The sequence below is a fragment of the Halichoerus grypus genome, chromosome 10 (assembly GCF_964656455.1).
Source record: "Halichoerus grypus chromosome 10, mHalGry1.hap1.1, whole genome shotgun sequence".
Classification (NCBI taxonomy): domain Eukaryota; kingdom Metazoa; phylum Chordata; class Mammalia; order Carnivora; family Phocidae; genus Halichoerus; species Halichoerus grypus.
In genome coordinates this window covers 61,757,070-61,776,093 of record NC_135721.1, presented here as the reverse complement: position 1 = coordinate 61,776,093, position 19,024 = coordinate 61,757,070, and the positions used below count along the sequence as shown (strand labels likewise).

General features: G+C 36.4%; 2 protein-coding genes and 1 pseudogene across 17 annotated transcripts in view; 1 reads left to right on the top strand and 2 right to left on the bottom strand.

The window, feature by feature from the left end:
- VRK2 (VRK serine/threonine kinase 2) overlaps window positions 1-18,488 on the top strand; it is a 117,093-nt gene extending 98,605 nt beyond the window's left edge. For 6 of the 9 annotated variants that reach the window (XM_036117091.2, XM_036117092.2, XM_036117093.2 and 3 more), the window contains 3 exons: window positions 2,706-2,867; window positions 8,981-9,046; window positions 18,148-18,488. In XM_036117091.2, the coding sequence (XP_035972984.2) occupies window positions 2,706-2,867; window positions 8,981-9,046; window positions 18,148-18,453 (534 nt within the window). In that variant the 3' untranslated portion in view covers window positions 18,454-18,488. Of the gene's footprint in view, window positions 1-2,705; window positions 2,868-8,980; window positions 9,047-10,172; window positions 10,353-18,147 lie in introns of all 9 variants that reach the window. The other 3 variants (XM_078056529.1, XM_078056531.1, XR_013441805.1) reach the window with 2 other exon arrangements.
- Window positions 17,079-17,787, bottom strand: LOC144379312 (protein NipSnap homolog 2 pseudogene; annotated as a pseudogene).
- Window positions 18,070-19,024, bottom strand: part of FANCL (FA complementation group L) — an 88,057-nt gene continuing 87,102 nt past the window's right edge. For 7 of the 8 annotated variants that reach the window (XR_013441806.1, XM_078056533.1, XM_036117103.2 and 4 more), the window contains 2 exons: window positions 18,857-18,928; window positions 18,070-18,564 (listed from right to left, as the gene is read on the bottom strand). Coding sequence is in view for 6 of the 8 variants with exons in the window: in XM_078056533.1 (XP_077912659.1) it covers window positions 18,529-18,564; window positions 18,857-18,928 (108 nt within the window). In the remaining 2 variants the exon portion in view is untranslated. The remainder of the gene's footprint in view (window positions 18,565-18,856; window positions 18,929-19,024) is intronic. The other variant, XR_013441807.1, reaches the window with a different exon arrangement.

The following is a 19,024-nucleotide window of genomic DNA, read 5'->3' as shown; positions in this document are numbered from 1 at the left end:
CAAAAGAAAAATGAGGTATTTTTCCAATACTGGGTTTTACTAGGCATCATAAACTGTTCCCTGTAAACTGAGCCGCTGCCTTGCACAAGTCCTCAAAGACTGTTACTGGAGTTAAATTGGAAATGAATTTTTGTCAAGACAGGAGAGACGTTGATATTTTTTTCCTGAAAAGCAAATCTTTTGGGGCATTTGCCTCAATCACAATGATGGTCTGTAGAGCTGAAATCACTCTTTAGTAGCTCCGGTGGCTCCTGAGATAATGCTGTCAAATTAGAGGAATCTACCATCAGGGCTACCCCCGTCTATTTGTGCCTCCACTGGGATTTAATGTCCAAAATTCACTGAAGGAAACCGTATTTCAGTAAGAATGCTTATTGAGGTGAGCTAAAGCTCTAGAACTCCCAGATGAGAATGCGAAAGCCAAGGTGGAAAACCAGCATTATTGAAGGCCCCCACTCAACCCTTGAATAAGCTGTTTCCTCAAGAGCCAGTAGTGGACCCTCTCATCAGCTTATCATATCTCCCCCCTTGTTAGGGTGCCCGAGTCCACACGGGACTAGCACAGAGACCTTGGGCATAATGAGCCACCCATCCTTCCTAAATGCTCTACCTAGACAGAGGAGTAGCTGTAGGACAGAGTGAAAATGTTCAAGCTGTCCTACATTTCAGACAAGTAAAAGTTTGTCCTTCCATTTACCCTAAATCTGAGGTTCCCACAGCAAATCCAGGGGTGAACATATTATTATTGGTTGTAGTAATCTTTGTATTGAACTTAAAAATTTATAAAATTCTTTCTTGAGCCTTCTCAAAATAATTCTGTTAAGCTTGTCTTCATATTCTGTGTGAGAAAAGGAGAGTATAAAATCTCAATTACGAGCATATTTTTGGCTTACTGAATTTTAGGAGGCCAGAGTACTCCAGGTTTCTTAGAACACCGTGAAGTGCTGATGGGAAATTAAATAAAAGATACCTTATTTGAATAGCCACTTTCTTGAAAATGACACATATTTGGACAGTATCATTTTATTTGATTATATGAGATGCCCAGAGTGTTTCCTGTACTTACTTTTATGTCTTTGAGAAAAGTTTTACCTCTGTTCATAATTGAGAGTAAAACTTAATCATCCCACTTCATTCTTACCGTTTTAGAAGTTTCCCTAGAAAAAGAAATTTTTCATAAACTGGATATCATTTTGTTTATTAGCTAGAAGTGCTTATGGCAGCACAACCTAACCATCCGGCCAACTGACAGCAGATCCAGGAGGCCTCGTCTCTTCCAGAAAGCCTCACGGAGGACTGAATATATTAGATCAAATTTTGTTTGTACATCAGAGGCTCCCAGGCCAAAAACCGTTACACCTAAAGTGCCTAGTATCCAGGAGGCATTAAAAACCTCAATTAATATCTCAACGAATCCTTTATATCATAAGACACATTTTCACAATGATTGGCAAGCCAGTCTTTCATTAGGATGAAACGGTGTACAACAGCCTTGGGAAACCCTTTGTTTCACACTGGTGGTCTGATGCGCCTTTATCACCAAGTTGACTTCAGTGGGAGAGTGACTCAGAAGGTGGTTACACATGAATTTTCCCAGTAGTTTGGGAGAGTTGAGTGGTGAAAATAAAGAAACCCCGAGTGATGAGGGAACAATTCCAATTGTCAGGTTACTGAAAAGCAATGGCTTTGCTATCCTTTGAGAAGCTGGGATCCAGGAGGAGGGGTGAATAAAGAATGGTGTTGTGACAGCTTAGACCTAGCCACAAAACACCAGCATATTTTAAAGGGAAGGAGTGAACACATTTGGCAATAGAAGCTAAAAATTGAGAGACTACAAATTAAGGCTCTGCTTGCCCAGCCAATGTAATTCCTCCTCCGTTTTGGCGCTGGCTACTCCGTGATTTCCCCTTGCGCTGTTCCTATCTTCTGCCCCCTATTTAACCCCGGAGAAAAGGTGATGGCACTTTCAGCTGCTGTAAACACGAAGCTGCTGAGCAAATACTTCACATAAGGGTCTTCACTGTGGCTTTCAATCTTCCAACTCTATTGTGGGACCTGCCCTTCTATTTCCGTGTCTACTTCAAGGTTATTAAGAGTCAGTCATCCCCCAGAAAACACTGTGGTGTGAAAAAGAAACCTCAGAGACAGCAGGCTTGTTGGAGAACTTAACCCCTGATAGTGGTACACAGGACTAGGTGACATGAACTGTGACTCATCTGCTCAAAGGTTAAATTACCTGTATAAAAAGGTAAGCAACATCATAAGCTCCTTTTATACGTTCACATTAATTAGGCTCACTTCAATGATAGAAAACTAAGATTCTAATTAATAAGAATTTAAACTAAAAAGATGTACTGGATCCACTCCCAGCAAAGGTTAATAATGAATTCATGTGCAGTTTGAGAATGTGACAGTTTTCTGTAAAAATGCCATTTTCAATAAGCAAGTTATCTGTAGAGATAATTTCTAAAACGCGTACAACAGTGACACTAATTTTAATTGGTCTTGTACTATTGATGAGAAAGGGTCTGGATCTTGCCAACGACTATATTCTTTCCATAACATCCATTTGTTGGTTTCCTCTTTATTTCTTCCTTTTCACAAAACTTGGCAAGTTTAGAATTTTCAAGAATCTGGACGGGAATGCATTTTTTTCTTACAAGTGTCAAAAGTTTTCATTATACATTTTTACTCTCTATCAACAGGTTGTTTCTCGAAAGGCTGCAACAAAGCAAGTCAATCAGATGCAAAATAGGTCAATAGAAAAAAACATCCATAGTGAGAGAAGTGCTGAGTCCTGCTTAACGGGGAGAAAAGTGCAAAAAGAGGAGCCGCCGACTGGATTGCTTAACAGTGAGACAGCTCAGGTGAGAGGCTTTTTGTTGTTTCTTTTTTCCTTCGTGTTGCATTAGAATATGCCCTTTGGGAATAAAGACATTTTAGTTTCTCCTGAGGGCCAAGGTTGTATGGTTTTGTTAAATGAGAAGGGGCAGAAAAATACCCTATCCAGTGGATAAAATCAAAGCAGCCAACACCAGTCATCATAGAAACAGAACGACAGTGAGCACATTTGCGTACAGATCTGATTTCTTTCTTTAGCCTAAGAATGTAATGAAGTGCACTTAAATTTTTTATGCCATCTATGATCCATTAGGGACTCTTAACATATTCCATACTCTTACATGGGTTCCTCCAGTCTCACCCTTATAATCAAATGTAAGTGAAGAGTTTCCCTGTCTATATGGTTGTATTTTAAAATGATGTATTTTTTAACGTTATTCGATCATTTGGTCGGATAGTGATTTACCTTTAGCGGAGGACTCATCCAAGCAATAGCAAAAGTCTTTGTTTATCTAACCTTTTTTTGACAAGAAGGAGAAGCATACAATGTATTTATATGTTCAGTGAAAAAAATATTTTTTCCAAAATGACCAATATTTTTTATGATTTATACACCGTCATTTTCCCCCAAATGATTTGAGGTAGTTTAAGATGTGAAACAGGATATTTTAATGCCCCCATCCTCTATCTCCCAACCCCCCCCCCCCAAATTGGTGTATTAGGCAGCTGGGATGTTAATCACTAAACTGAATACTGAATTTGGCTCTGAACTTCTTGGCAGCCAAGACAAAAATTAGATGCATACAAGTTGGGCAATTCTTATCCAACCAGCAAGCATGCACGTTTATCCAGAGAATGCTTTTTTAGAACTAATAAGAATCTTTTGCAGTTATAGTTATCATTTATAAAATCACAAATATTGCTTGGTGACAAAATTTTGAGATTCTTGAGTGGTCTTTTTCAACCCTAACTGCCCACCAGAATCACTTATGTATGGAGGTAGGGAGAGACTATAAAAAAACTGATGCCCAGGTTCCAAGCAAAGACACTGATTTAATTGGGGTGGCATTGTGATACACACGTGCAGATTTTATCATTCCAGAAAGCTCTTTGTTCCCTTTCTCAGTTGGTCCCTTTCCCCCAGACAACCACTGTTCTGATACTCTGATTTTCACCACCAGGCTAGTTCGGCCCCTTCTCAAAAATCACATACCGTGTAGTCACACAGTATGCACTCTTGGGTCTGGCTTCTTTCACTCAGCATGTTTTTTTTTGAAGCTCATCCATATTGCTGCATATCTCAGTCATTTGTTCTTTCTCTTGTTGAGTAGTACTCCATTGTGGAACTGCATCATAATTCATATATCCATTCTCCCATTAATGACACCTGGGCTGCCCCGGCTCTAGCCACCATGAATAATAGTCCTATGAACATTGTGACACAAGACGTTTTGTTTGTCCTGAGAAGTGGAGCTGCTAGTTCACAAGGCAGATGTATGTTCAACTTTATAAAAAGCTGACAAATTCTTCCATTTTATACTCCTGCCGGTAATCCCAGATACTCCCCAGCATTTGCTGTTGGTCTTTTTAATTTTAGCCATTCCAACATTTATGTGTTCGTATCTCTGTTGATTCCAGTTATCATGTACCTGATAATTAATAATTGTGGGCACTTTTTCATGTGCTGACTGCCCATTCATATATCTTCTTTTGTGAAATGTCTTGATCCATTTTTATGTGGATGATTGTCTCTTTATTACTGAGTTGTAGGAATTCTCTGTATATCTGTATTGTGGATATGTTCTAGTGCAGCCTGCCTATTCATTTATTTAACAGTGTCTTCAGTGAGCAAAACTGTGTTATTTTTATTTGAAGTTCAATTTATCTTTTTTTTTTTTTTTCCTGTAAAGAAACCTGAGAAAACTTTGCCTATCTCAGGGTCATGGTTTGCTATATATTTTTTTAAAAGGCTTATAGTTTTAGCTTTCATTTTGAGTCTATGAGCCATCTCAAATCATTCTTTTTTTTTTTTTTTTTTTTTAAAGATTCTATTTATTTGAGAGAGAGAGAACGAGAGACGAGAGCATGAGAGGGAGGAGGGTCAGAGGGAGAAGCAGACTCCCTGCTGAGCAGGGAGCCTGATGTGGGACTCGATCCCGGGACTCCAGGACCATGACCTGAGCCGAAGGCAGTCACTTAACCAACTGAGCCACCCAGGCGCCCTCAAATCATTCTTGTATGGTGTAAGGGGTTAAGATTCCTTCTTTTACATTATAGAGAGCCAGTTGTCTCAGCACCATGTGTAAAAAGATTTTCCTTTTCCTAATTAAATTTCGCTGGAATCTTTTTCAAAAGTCAGCTGACAGTACTGGTCTGTTTCTGGGCTCTCTCTTCTCTTCTGTCAGTCTGTCCTTACACCAAAACCACACTACATCATTACTGCAGCTTTACAATAGAAGTCCTTCAACCCTTTTCTTCAAGAAAGCACTGGCCATTTTAGGTTCTGTTCCTTTCCATAAAATCTAAGAACCAGTTTGTCAGTTTCCACTAAAAAGCACAATGGGATTTTGGCTGTGACTCCACTAAATCTAAAGATCAGCTTAGGGGCAACTGAGATCCCAGCAACACACTTGAGTCCTCCAACGCATGAAATTGCTACTTCTCTCCATTTATGTAGATCTTTAATTTCTCTCAACAGTGTTTTGTAGTTTTTGGTGTAGATATCTTATACATTTTCCATTAAAATTATCTCTAAATATTTTTAATTCTATTGTAAATATCATTTTGTATATTGACCTTGTGTCCTGGGATCTTTCTAAATTCACTTTTTAATTCTAGTAGTTTTTTGATACATTCTTAGCATTTTCTACATAATCAATCATGTTTGTGAATGGAGTTTTACTTCCTCCTTCCCAGCATGTATGCCTTTCTTATCTTTTTTTCATGCTTTATTACACCTGCCGTGACGTAGAATACTACACCGAGAGTGGGCATCCTTGCTTTTGTTCCTGTTCTTTGGTGGAAAATATTCATTCTTTAACCATTAAGTATGTTAGCTGTAGGCTTTTCCTAAATGCCGTTTATCAGGCTGAGGAAATTTCATTGTAGTTTGTTGGAAAGAAAATAAAATTTAAGTCATGAATGAATATTTAAGTAATTTTTTGGGATCTGCTGATCATATGACTTTTCTCCTTTACTAGTATAATGAATTATATTGAGTTTTGAATATTAAATCAACCTTCTTTTGTCTCTGGGATAAACCCCATTTAGTCATGATGTGTTGTCATACTGGATTCATTTTGCTGTTATTCCATTAAGGGGTTTTCCTTGTATCTACATTAATGAGAGATCTTGATCTGTAATTTCTTTCCTCATAATATCCTTGTGTTTTTTTTTTTTTCAGGTCATTATATCAGTTGGAAGTGTCTATTTTCAGGAAGTGTTTTACTAAGATTTGTCTTTCATAAATAGTTAATAGAATTTAGCAAGAAAATCATCTGGGTCTAGAGTTTTGTTGTAGGAAAATTTTTAATTATGAATTTACTTTAACAGCTATAATGAAATTACTAGATTTTGTTTTTCTTCTTGTGTCAATTTTGGTAATATGTATCTTTCAAGGAATTTGTCCATCTCATCTAAGTTGTCAAATTTCTCAGCACTACGTAGTTCATGACATTCTTATTATCCTTTTAACATCTTCAGTATCCATTTTGATGTCCCTTCTTTCATTCTTGATTATGGTAACTTTTTAGTTTTTTTTTTCTTTCTTTTTTTGATAGTCTAGCTAGATGCCCGTCATTTTTATTGATCTTTTCAAAGAACCAGTTTTTGGATCTGTTGATTTATCTACTGATTTTTTTTTTCTATTTCGCTAATTTCCATTCTTTATCATTTCCTTCCTTCTACTTATTTTAGGTACTCTTTTCTTTCAAGCTTCATAAGATAAAAGCTAAAATTAATTTTAAGTCTCTTCTCTGAAATATATAGTGGGGCACCAGGGTGGCCCAGTCGATTAAGCATCTGACTCTTGGTTTTGGCTCAGGTAGTGATCTTGGCTTCATGGGATTGAGGCCCCTGTTGGGCTCTGTGCTCAGCATAGAGTCTGCTTGAGATTCTCTCTGCCTCTCCCCCATCCACACACTCTCTCAAATCTATTATATATATATATACAGCTATAAAAATTTTTAAGCAGTGCTTTGATGTAGTCCACGGATTTTGATATGTTGTGTTTCACTGTTGTTCAATTAAATATATTTTCTAATTTCCCTTGACTTATTCTTTGACCCAATGAATTATTTAGAAGTATGCTTTTTAATTCCTAAATTTTTTGAGATTTTCTTTGTATCTTTTTGTTGACTTCTAATTTAACTGTTATTATCAGAACATATCCTGTATTTTTTCAACCCTTTAAAACACACTGAAACTTGTTTTATGGCCAAGAAGAAGACCTAGTTTGGTGAATGTTCCTTATGTACTTGTAACAAACGTGTATTCTGAAGTTTGGAGTTTACTGTTCTATAAATGTTGATTAGGTTAAATTGTTTGGTAGTGTTGCTCAAACTTTCTATATACATACTGTTTTGCTTTGTTTTGTCCTCCTGTTTAATCATTTAATGACAAAGGAATGTTAAAATCTTCAACCATAATTGCACATTTGTCTACTTTTCCTTTAGTTCCATAAGTTTTTGCTTCATGGATTTTGATGCTCCCTTAATAGGTATATACAGATTTTGAACTGTTACATCTTCCTGGTGAAATATCTGTTTATCACTGTGAAACATCTTTCTTTTTTTTTTTTCTTAAAGATTTTGTTTGAGAGAGAGAGAAACAGCATGAGAGGGGAGAGGGTCAGAGGGAGAAGCAGGGTCCCCGCTGAGCCGGGAGCCTGATGTGGGACTCGATCCCAGGACTCCGGGATCATGACCTGAGCCGAAGGCAGTCGCTTAACCAACTGAGCCACCCAGGCACCCCAAACATCTTTCTTGTATCTGTCCGTATTCTTTATCTTGAATTCTACTTTGTCTGATTTGATTTTAATAATTCTAGCCTTCCTGTGATTAGTTCACATGATGTATCCTTTTCCATCCTTTTATGTTTAATGTTTTTGTTTTGTATTTTCTGTGTCTTTGTGTCTGTGAGTGCTTTTGTAAATAACAGAGTTTGTCTTACTTTTTTGTAAAACTTCACAAAACTTCCTTTTAATCTATTCATTTACATTTAACGTAAACATTGTAGTTGAGTTAAATCTATAATCTCGCTATTTGATTTCTTTTTGCCCTGCTTATTCTTTGTCACTTTTTACCTCCCTCCTGCTTTCTTCTGGAGTAATGGAGAATTTGTCTCTCATCTCTTCATTTTTTAACTATACTTTTTGGGGTTCTTTCTTGGTTTCTTGGTTTTTGTTGTAGTAGGTACTTTAGTTCAGCAAGCTATGGCCTATGGGCCAAAATCAGCAAGCCACCTCTTTTTGTAAATAGTTATATTACAACCTAGCCATACTTATTCACTAAGTCTCTTACATGTTGTCTGTGGCTACTTTCATGCTATAGAGGCAAAGCTAAGTAATTGTAACACAGACTGCATGCCCCCAAGGTCCTAAAATATTTACTATCTGCCCTTTAAAGGAAAAGTTTGCAAATCCCTGCTCTGAAACCACTCTAACAGAAATATAATGTAAGCCACATATGTAATTTCAAAGAAACAGGTAATGTTTACTTTAATAATATACTCTAATTAAACCATCCAAAACATAATTGTAATAAAAATTGAGACCTTTTACATTCCTTTTTTCATAGTAAGTCTTCAAAGTCTAGTGTGTTTTACACTAACAGCAGACCTTAATTCAGACTAGCCATATTCCAAGTGTTCAAGTCATATATGGTCAGTGGCTACTGTATTAGCATAGCTCTAGAAATTACAATGTACATCTTTAACTTACCATACCACAATCTACCTTGACTTAATATACCACTTAATATATAATGTAAGAACCTTGTGAAAACACATTTCCATTTATCCTCCCATCCTTTTTGTTATCGTTGTCATACATTTCGTTTTTAAGAAATTAATTAATATGTAATTAATTCCATAATGCAGTTACTGTTGTGCTTTAAAAAATCAGTTTTATTTCCAATTAAAGGAAGAAGAAAAAAGTCAAATATCCCTGTATTTACTGTTGTTGGAATTCTTCAGACCTTCCATAGATGTGAGTTTACAGTTGGTTCATTTCCCTTCCTCCTAAAAAAATTCCTTTAGGGGCGCTTGGGTGGCTCAGTCGGTTAAGTGTACAATTCTTGGTTTCAGCTCAGGTCATGATCTCAGGGTCCTGAGATCAAGCCATGTGTCTGACTCCCCACTCACTGGGGACTCTGCTTGTCTCCCTCTCTCTCTGCCCCTCCTCCCACTTGTGCTTTCTCCCTTTCCCTCTAAAATAAATACATAAATCTTAAAAAAAAAAAAAAAAATTCCATTAACATTTATTGTAGTGTAGGTTTCCTGGAGACTAATTCTCTCACTTCTTGTCTGTCTGAAAATACCTTTATTTCACCTTTACTTTTTTTTTTGGTGTGGGGAGAGCTGGAACTATATTTTACTTCTGAATTTATTAACTTTTTAAAGTAATTGCAACACTCAGAAATTACAAAAATAATAGAGAGCTCCCATGTACCCTTCACCCAGCTTCCCCAATGACCATCTTATAGCCATAGTATAATTTTCAAAACCAAGAACATTGGCGTATTACCATAAAATACCTCATTTGGTCATCGATTCTTACATGCATTTGTGCATATGTTCCTGTGAAATTGCATTACATGTATAGAGTAACTACCACAATTACTCTGCAGAACTGTTCTAGAAAGAAACTCCCTCGCAAAGAAATTTCTGTGTATTGCTTTATAGGGACACCTTCCCCCTTATCCTGATCCCTGGAAAGCACTGATTTGTTCTGCATTACTATAATTGATATCTTGAGCATGTTGTAAAAGTCAAATTATATACTGTGTAACTTGTTGAGATGGACTCTATTTCATTCACCATAATGCCCTAAAGATCCATCTGAGTTTTGCATGTATCAGTAGTGTAGTTCATTCCTTTTTATTAATAAGTAGTATTCTAAAGTATGGGTATAGTGTTGAAGAACATGTGAGTTGTTTCCAGTTTTTCACCTTTCACCATTTAGTATGATGTTAGCTGTAGATTTTTGGTAGGTGTTCTTTATCAAGTTGATAAAGCTTACCTGCATTTCTAGTGTATTAAGAGTTACATGAATGGGTATTGAATTTTATCAAATGGTTTTCTGTATCAATTAATAATATCATATGATTTTTCAGCTTTATACTGTCACCATGGTGGATGACACTGATTAGTGTTTGAATCAAGAAACTGAACTAGTCTTACATTCCTTGAATAAACCCCACCCACCAGGTCATGGTGTATTATTCTTTTCATATGTTGCTGGATTCAATTTGCTAGTATTTTGTTGAGGACTTTTGCATCAATGAGGATTATTGGTATGTAGTTTTCTTTTTATTCTATGTCTTTATCTGGTTTTGGTATCATGGCAGTGCTGACCTCATAAAATGAGAAGTCTTCCTTCTGATTTCTGGAAGAGATTGAGTAGAATCGGTCTCTTTTTCTTTCTCCCTCTCTCTCTCTTTTTGGGGGGAGGGTGTTTTTTCTTTTTAAAATGTTTGAGAATTCTCCAGTGAAATCATCTGGGCCTAGAGGTTTTTCCTTTTTAACTATGAATTCAATATCAAGAGTGGTCAAACTTCTCTGCAAAAAGCCAGATAGTTAAATATTTAGGTTTTACAGGTCACATGGTCTCTGTTACAACTATTCAACTGTGCATTGTAGCACAAAAGCATCATACACATTTTTCCTTTGTGGGAAAAGTGAAGGGGGGGAAATCAGAGGGGGAGACGAATCATGAGAGACTATGGACTCTGAGAAACAAACTGAGGGTTCTAGAGGGGAGGGGGTGGGGGGATGGGTTAGCCTGGTGTTGGGTATTAAAGAGGGCATGTTCTGCATGGAGCACTGGGTGTTATATGCAAACAATGAATCATGGAACACTACATCAAAAACTAATGATGTATGGTGATTAACATAACATAAAAAACATCATAAACAATATGTAAACAAATGAGTATAGCTGAGTACCAACAAAATTTTATGGCACTGAAGTTTGAATTCCATAAAATTTTCAAATGTCACAAAATATTTTTTCCAATCATTTAAATATGTAAAATTCATTCTTAGTTGATAGCTCTACAAAAACAGATGTTAGGCTGGATTTGAACTGTGGACCACAGTTTACCATCCCCTAATCTATTTCATCTTGAATTCGTTTTGATTATTTGTGGTTTTCTAAGAATTGGTCCATTTCATCTAAGCGGTCATATTTTTATGCATAGAAATGTTCATAGTATTCCCTTATTTAAATCCTGTAAATGGCTGTAGAAATATTTCTTTCTAGTCTACGGCCATACCAGCCTGAACGCGCCCAGTCTCATCTGATCTTGGAAGCTAAGCAGGGTCGGGCCTGGTTAGTACTTGGATGGGAGAAATATTTCTTTCTAGATACTGGGAGTTTATCAATTTTATTGGTCTTTTCAAAGAATGAGCTTTTTTTCTTTTTTTCTATTGTCAGTTTCACTGATTTCTGCTCTTCTTTCTGCTATGGATTTATTTTTTTTCTAGTTTCTTGAGATGGAAATTTAAGTCTAATCATTGAATTGAGACTTCTCTTTTTTTCTATGTATTTAATATCATAGATTTCACTTCTAACACTGTGTTAGACATATTCCATATATTCTGATACATTTTCATTTACTTCAATATGTTTTTAAGTTTATCTTGGGTCTCTGACCTATTCAAAAGAATGTTTTTATTTTTATTTTTTAAGATTTTATTTATTTATTTGAGAGAGAGTGAGAACGAGCAGGGAGAGGGGCAGGGAGAGGGAGAAGCAGGCTCCCTGCTGAGCAGGGTGCCTGATGTGGGGCTCGACCCATGGTCCTGGGATCATGACCTGAGCCGAAGGCAAATGCTTAACCGGCTGAGCCACCCAGGTGCCCTAGAAGAATGTTTTTAAATTTTCAAGTGTTGTGGAGATTTTCCTATTTTTTCAAGCCCTTTCATTTTTTCTGGTGTATTTAATGCTATAAATGTCCTGTTAAGTCCTGATTTAACTACATCGCATAAATCCTCATGTATTGTATTTTTGTTTAATTTTGTACTTTCACGAGACTTCTTTTGATGCCTTGGCTATTAGAGGAGTGTGTTAATTTCTAAGTGTTTGAAGATTTTTCTTCCATTTTCTTTATTGATTTCTAATTTTTATTATTGTCTGAGAATATACTTTGTATACTTTCATTTTAAATTTGTTTATTTTGTAATCCAGGGTATGGCCTATCTTGCTGAATGTTCCAATGGCAACTGAAAAGAAAATGCATTCTACTGTTTTGAGGTGGAGTGCTCTATAAATATCAGTTAGATCCCATTGGTTTCTGGTGTCAGTTTTTTACTATAGCTTAGCTAGTTATCTCTCGTAGTCTGTTAATTACCTAGAACAGGGTTTTCTACTTAAAAGGATGTGGGGTACTGCCTTTTCTTAATGCATGGCAAAGATGGGTCAATAGGGCTCCTCTCCACAGTGTTTGAGGCCAATGAGAAATAGAGGGTTGCTGCTTTTTGCTGATGTTTGCTTAATGCAGGGTGGGGATGGTCCCTAGTGCTCGACTGCACAATCTCCACAGTGCCAACTGGGGAGGAAGAGTGGCACTGCTTTTGCCTGTGTTAGTGCAGGGAAAGACAGTCTAAAAGGCTCTGCCCTTTAGTCTCCACAGTATCTGGTAGGGAGGGAGAAGTTGGTATTCATCTAGAGTACAGCAGGTATAGTCAGAAGTGTTCTGAACTGTATACTTGCCCTCCTGCTGATTCATTGTTTAAAGACAGCAGGCTTTTCTTGGATCTTTTTGGTCTGTGCATATTGCTGTTTCAAATTGTAGACCACGTTGTAGCCCAGGCTGAGATAAATAGGCATTAAAAAGAAGGGGCCTAGAGTGAGACTTGTGGCTGGGTCCTTCCTTGTGTCCTAAGGTCCTTATCCAGTCTGCCTTCTATTCTACAACTTTCAGAAAGTTCTCTTAGTTGCTTTTGTCCAAAAAACCTTAGTAGTAATTAGCCGAAGGAACAGAGTTGAATGTACGTACTGTCTTGTCTGGAACTAGATGCCCCTCACCTTCACTGTGAAAGGTTAACTGGATATGGGATTTTTCATTCTGAACTTAAAGATGCTGTTTCCTTTCTTCTTGAATGTTTTTTCTAATAAGTTAGCAGTTATTCTTATCATTGACATTCTTATATGTGTCTCTTCTGGCTGCTTTTAATATTTGCTTTTTTATCTTTGGTTTTCTAGAGATGGTTGTATCTTTGTTTATTCTGCTTTGGCTTCGTTGAGCTTTTTTTTAATCTGGGTTGATATCAAATTGGAAAAGTTTCAGGTATGATTTGTTTCATGCCTTAATCCCTCTTCTCCTTCTGAGATCCAAATACACATGCAAGTTAAAAATCTTTACCTTTTCTCACAGGCCTTTTCTGAGGCTCTGTTCATTTTTCAAATTAGTCTTTTATCTTGCTGTGCTTCAGTTTGATCCTTTACCTGGCCTCCAGTTGGCTATTAAACCTAACCAGTGGATTTTTAATTTCATGTATTGTATTTTTCCATTCTAGAAGCATTTTGTATTTTTCATTTCTCTGCTGAGTCTCCCAGTCTGTTCACTAATTATGTTTAACTTTTAAGTCCTTGAACATACTTATGTAGAGGTCTTATTGTCCTTGTTTGATAATTTTACCATCTGGGTCACATCTATTATTTTCACATTTTCCTGTTCCTTGTGTGTAGTAAAGTTTTATTATATGCTCAATATTGTGGATGCTAGTCAGTTCTTGAAACTCCACATTTTATTGTATTCTTTTAGAGAGTACTGACTTTTGTCCTGGGAGGTAGCTAATTTATTGGTGGTTCAACTTGATTAGTCGTGTCCTGACTTCTGCTTAGGTCTTTTAGAGGCTGATCTAAGGTAAATATCATCTGAAATTGTAGGCTAAGATCTGGGTTGTTTTCCTTTCTTCAAGAATCACAGCCTTGTTTGTCTTCTATGCCTGGTAAGTTACTTCATATATTTTGTCCAACTCTATTATACTGTATTCATTTCATGGGCTTTCACAGCAGGAGGGGAGGTCTGATGTTGATATGCATTCAAGGCTAGTAACTTGCTCAGAATTCAAGGTTTCTCAACAGCATCACTGTGGGTATATTGAGGTGGGTTAAGGAGCTGTCCTGTACACTGTAGGACATCTCTGGCCTTTATCCGGTAGATACCAATAGTACCTCCTCCCAGTCATAGTAACCCAAAATGTCTCCAGAAATTGCTAAATGTCCTGTGGGGCAAAATTGTCACAGGTTGAGAAGCACTACACTGCACTAGCAGAGTAGATTATTGCATACGTTAGGGCCCGGCTACTAAAAGTGTGTTGTGCCAACCGGCTGCACTGGCATTACCTGGAGCTTCTTAGAAACATAAACTCTAAGGTCTCATGTCAGACCTTCTGAATGAGATCTGCATTTTAACAAGATCCCAAAATGATTTGTATGCTTTTTCTAATGTTTGAAAAACTATGCCATAGATCAGACAACTTTTCTTAAAGAGCCAGACAGTAAATATTTTAGGTTTACAGCCTACTCTTTGTCAGAACAATTCAACTCCACCATTGCAATATAAAAGCAGCCATAGACAATACATAAACAAATGAGCATGGCTGTGTTCCAGTCTTTATTCACAAAACAGGCAGCTCGCAACATTTTTACAACCCATGCCACAGACTCTTTCCCAAGCAGATCACTCAGTAAGCTGAAGACGACTGGTGGTTAAATCCTTAGATGAGTGCTTTCCCATTTGATATTAGTTGTTGCTTACAGAGAGACTAGGTACATAGGTTATATAGTAGACAATTCTATCTTGAAATTTTAGTGGCTTGACTTCTGTTCTTACCTAGATGGGGTATCATCCATTTCCACATGTAAGTTATATATAAATGCTACTTAAGTTAGCTTACCAGTGGTCTCAGCCCTTAAAAATATGCAATTTGATGGCATATTTCTTTCTTTGTGGAAGAACAATGCTTTATGGGTCCACAGGAATAATTATTCACTTACTTTGCCTTTAGCAAATAAAGCTGACAAAACTTTTTCTTTTTTTTTTTTTAAGTAGGCTCCATGCCCATGTGAGGCTTGAACTCATGACGCTGAGATCAAGATCACGTGCTCTACCCTGGGCCAGCCAGGTGCCTCTAAAGCTGACAGAAATTTAGTAAAATTGTGACAGTGTGTCTTTATTAGCTCTCAGGCAGTAAAGAGTAAAGTTAGTTGACTCTCAATAGTTTCTTCTAGGTAGAAGAGCTAAAGTGCTTTTAAGATATCTATTTTGTTTTATATACCTTATGTAGAAGTTACTTCTTACCTTCTAAAACTCTGTATCCTGAAAGTGACTTTTGTGGGGTTAAAAAAGACTCTGAAGAATGGTTGTTTAGAGGTCAAGAGAGTAGCTTTTGTGAAGAATGATGGTACTACATCAGATGAAGATTGAAATATTTTGCCTTGTTTATAAATTTCTTCTCTTCCAAGTTACTTGATAAATGGTACAAGGAGAGGGCAGGCCAGGGCACCAAAGTGAAGCAGAAACAGAACAACTTGTAACAAGCTGAAAACAGGAAACTGATTCTTGGAGTTTTGGCCAACAGGAATGTCGTTAAAAAACATTTAAGAAATTCCTGGAACTTGCATGCATCAGTATCTGTTCAGTCTATAGTGGTTGGTCTATTCCTGGAGCATTCAGAGAGACATGCCACAGTATCCACCCTGGGGCAGTTTCCTCTGATTTGAAATAGCCTCTTCCCTTACCCAATATATGGCATGTATATTGGGTAAAGGGTGCCATGTCATGATAAATGTTGGGAATCACTATACTATTTTTAAATCTTTTTTTATTGTGGTAAAAAGCACATAACATGAAACTTACCTCAACTGTATGGTTTAGTACTGCCAAGTATATTCACAGTTGTACAGCAGATCTCCAGAACTTTACATCTTGCAAAATTGAAACTCTAGACCCACTAAATACCAACTCCCCTACATTTTGCAACTACTTTAAATATGTTGTATTAGTGGAATTACATGTTTTTTTGTGACTGAGTTTGCTCTGCATAATGTCCTCAAGGTTCATCCATATTGTAGCATGTGGCAGGATTTCCTTTTTTAAGGCTGCATAATATTCCATTATATGTTTATACCACATTTTCTTTATTCATCTACCTATGGGTATTTGGGTTGTTTCTCCCCTCTTGGCTACTGTGAATAATGCTATGATGGGTGTACAAATATCTCTGCAAGAAACTTAATTGAATTCTTTTGAATATATACCCAGAAGTAGGATTGCTGGATCATATAATTCGACTTGTCATGTTTTGAGGAATTTCTGTACTATTTTCCATAATGACTGCACCATTTTGCAGTTCTACCAAGAGTACACAAGGGTTCCAATTTCTCTATCTTCACCATTGGTTATTTTCTGTTCTTTTGATAATGGCCATCCTAAAAGGTGTAAGATGTTATCTCACTCTGGTTTTGATTTGCATTTCTCTTACAATCGTGATGCTGAGCATCTTTTCATATGCTTTTAGAGAATTGTCTATTCAAGTTTTCTTTACATATTCTGGATACAAGTCCTTTATCAGATAAATGATTTGCAGAATTTTCTCCCAATCTGTGACTTTCAATTTTTTTTTTTAAATAATGTCCTTTGAATTACAAAAGGTTTTTTTCTTTTGTGGATTGTGAATTTAATATATGAGAACTCTTTACCTAACCCTAGGACACAAAGATTTTCTGTTTTTTTCCTAAAATTTTTGTATTCTAGCTATTATATTTAGGTCTACAGTTTTTGTATAAAATGAGGTAGGGGTCTATTTTTATCTCTTTTCAAGGATGTCCAGTTGTCTCCACACCTTTGTCGAAGATTATCTGTCCCCACTGAATTGCCTTGGTACATTTGTTGGACACCAATTGCTCATATATGTGAGAGTTTACTCCTGGACTTTCAGTTCTCTTCCACTGATCTGTATGCCTGTCCTTACGCCATGACCATACTGTCTTGATTTCTCTAGCTTTGTGGTCAGTTTTGAAATGGAGAAGTGTGTCTTTCAACTCTCTTCTTCATCAAGGTTGTTTTAGCTATTTTTGGTCCTTTGGATTTCCAAAGCCTGCTAGGATTCTGACTGAGACTGTGTTCAATCCTATAGATCATTTGGAGGAAAAATTTTTTTTTTTTTTTTTTTGCTAAATAGTAATTGCCCTATGCAATCACAGTTCCTGGCTGGAGTTGCTAAGATCTGAGTTCACATATATTAGGTCCTCGCCATGGGTCAGGTGCTGATTCTTCCTAAGAAATAGTTCCCGTATGGAATTCCACAAATACCTGATTTTTTCTGAGTTTATTCATTATGAAGATATTCTCCTTCATACTTCCACAGGTAAACAGCTTGGTCCTGCTTGCTCTACAGTGTGCTCCATGTCCCTACCAAAGGACAAGGTTAATGTTTATCTTCATGAATCTCTGGCAACACCTCTTGACAAATTTTGTTGTGTGCTTCTAGGCATTTCAGCTTAACATTATAAAACTATAATTTGTAGAGCCTGCTTGTTTCCTTTTTGGCCAGGAGACTAGAATGAGCATCTTTTCTTGGATCAACTTTCAGGACAAATAAGGATTTTAACCAGCTGTCTTCTCAAGGTCTGTTATTGGAAGAGATCATTCTTTGGATTCTGGGCAGCAGACTGCTGACTGAGACTGCTCTGAGGACATGCAGCACTGCCCCCACCATCTTGTTCTCTGCTTTGGCTCCCTTAGAATCACTAATTATTAATAACCAAAAAGCTTTCTAATTATGACTATCTTGCCCATGTAAGATTAAGCCTAGTTTTTTGTCTTGCCAAGAAAATTTAGTTTTCATATTTCATCATTTTTAGAGGATAAATTACTTATGAGATGGCCTATTTCCTGATTTAAAAGGACTAGATTTCGGTTGGTTAATGTGGTGAGTACTTTGTAAACTCTTACGATGTAGGATCCAGGACCTAAACTTCTCAGGAAAAATATACAAAAATTTCTTTTTTTGTAACATGTTTTATTTAGTATTCTTACAGACTATTCAAACCTAACACAATATATTTATTTTCTATAGGAAAGCACAAGGAGAAGACAAAAGTATTGTGAGTCTCAAGAAATTCTGAATGAAATAAAAAGTTCTCCACAACAGTCCAGCTGTATATATTTCCCAAATTCATTTTATGAACCCTATCAAGATTCTACCAGTCCAGATATATTCAATAATTCGAGATCTTCATCTTGGGATACATCTACTTCTACAACTGGTATGGAGGTCACAGACTTTACTCTTAGTGAAGAGACAAAGGCAGACGTGTATTATTATGGCTTCATCATTCTTATTCTTTTGACTTTAGTATGTCTTGCTTTATATTTTCTATGAAGATATCAAATAAAGTCCTTTTGATAATTTTTAAAGTTGCCAGTTCTTCACAGAAATGTTACATTCTTATTTATTTCAGGATTTCCTTCCAGACATTTTCAAGGTAATTGGCTTGTAAAAAAAGAATACATTTTAACAAAGTAAGTTTGTGGACGTTCTAAAATTAAGATTGCTTTATGCTAAAAAATGGGGTCATGATACAGTTTGACCAAAGAAAGTATTTTCCAAAGGAGCAATTTAAAAAACAATGTTATTGGTAGGGACTATTTTACTTTTTTTTTTAATACACAGAATAATAATAAAACAATGTTTTAGATATGTATATAGTATATCAGCTTATCTTCCAGAACATGTTACTAAAAGAAAGCTAGGCACATTTTATGAAATGTGATTATTTTCTTACCTTGCTACAATATGGGCATTCACCAAATATGATGTTAAAACTCTGTCTACTAGTCAGTAGTCCTCTCAACCACTGAAGATTTTAAAAAGAGAAGATAAAGGGAGCAGTGTCAGCATGATTACAGATTCTCCAAATATCATTTCCTTTGAGTACATATATTTTTATTCC